Raw genomic sequence first — 1,335 nt, 5'->3', positions numbered from 1 at the left:
TTCCTAGATGTCAATTCTTCCTTTGCTTAAAAATCAGTCACAGTCCTTGAGTTTCAGAGATCTAGAAAAACTGCCAGTTACCAATCCTGAGTCACTGAAATGCAGAATCAGAGTTTCAGAAACTCAGAATTTAAAAAAGTAATTTTCTGAAACAGCCACTGGATCTGTTATATGGCCAATGGAGTTCATCAGCTCAGGAAGCAAAGTTCCGTAAGACAAATGAAACTATACGAGGGTTTGCCCCCTGGACATGCTGCTTCCCTTCCGTGGCTGGACGGGACAAAGCAGTTACACCGAGGTCAGAATACACAAGGACACTCTCGCAGCTGAATCAGGGCCTCAAATTATGGGCCTTGTATTCTCTTCTTGGAAGGATTTAAGTGGAGATAAGGTCATAAAGTCACTCGTGAAAAACAAGTCTAACGAATCTAATCCTTAGAATAAGGCAAGGGAGCAGTTTCTTCCTTTTTATTTCCTTTTAATGTAAAGCAATGTAACTTTACCTTTTTTTTAAGTTGGGGAGCGTCACCTACAATACCACTCCTGCTAGCACGTTCATCACATCGTTATGTTAGATTAAAAGCCTTTGATCAGCAACCAAAGAGAGAGAAGCTCATAAAACTGTTATTGTTGTTTACGTATAGTACGTATCATCGAAGGCACAATGAACTCCAATCGAGAACATGTATAAATACTCACTAGATCCTCTGGGAGGGAACAATGATCTGAGGTCTCGGGCTGCAAAGAAAAACCAAGTGTCAATAAGGTTTTTTCTCCTTTTTTTTTTTTTATAATAATACTAGCAAAGAAAAAAATGTGATAAAACACTATGAGTGAGGGCATGGGGAAGACAGCTACTTTCACAAGGACATCCTGGGTAGAAATCTAAAGGAATAATGACTTTGGAGAGCAATTTGACAAAATATGACACTTTTAAATGCATGACAATTTGGCATTATCTTGTATAACTGAAGATGAACACACTACTTGTCCAGCAATTCTAACCTCTGTTATATTTTCTAGAGAGACTCCTTGTACATGTGTACTGACAGAAGAATTAGAAAATGTTCAAAAGAGAATTGTTTGTAACAGAAAAAAGCTAAACACAACCCAGAAGTCCATCAAAAGTAGAATGGATAAATAAACTGTATTATATCCAAACAATGGCCCACTACATGGCAATGAGAACAAACTACAACCGCACGCTGCAACTGTGGATGTACCTCACAAACATAATGGTGACAGAAAGCAGCCAGACCCAAAATAAAACACACTGGATGATTCCATTCCCAAAGCACGCACATTATCTATAGTGTGTAAGTCAGACTAGCAAGG

At 38.6% G+C, this 1,335-nt stretch overlaps 1 protein-coding gene across 5 annotated transcripts in view; it reads right to left on the bottom strand.

The window, feature by feature from the left end:
* Window positions 1–1,335, bottom strand: part of KDM1B (lysine demethylase 1B) — a 59,834-nt gene that overhangs the window by 32,449 nt on the left and 26,050 nt on the right. For all 5 annotated transcript variants that reach the window (XM_019630386.1, XM_019630385.1, XM_019630387.1 and 2 more), the window contains one exon: window positions 700–738. In XM_019630386.1, the coding sequence (XP_019485931.1) occupies window positions 700–738 (39 nt within the window). The remainder of the gene's footprint in view (window positions 1–699; window positions 739–1,335) is intronic.

This window comes from Hipposideros armiger, unplaced genomic scaffold, assembly GCF_001890085.2.
Source record: "Hipposideros armiger isolate ML-2016 unplaced genomic scaffold, ASM189008v1 scaffold_907, whole genome shotgun sequence".
Lineage (NCBI taxonomy): Eukaryota > Metazoa > Chordata > Mammalia > Chiroptera > Hipposideridae > Hipposideros > Hipposideros armiger.
The sequence above is the reverse complement of the archived record's forward strand: the minus strand, read 5'-3'. Positions and strand labels throughout refer to the sequence as shown.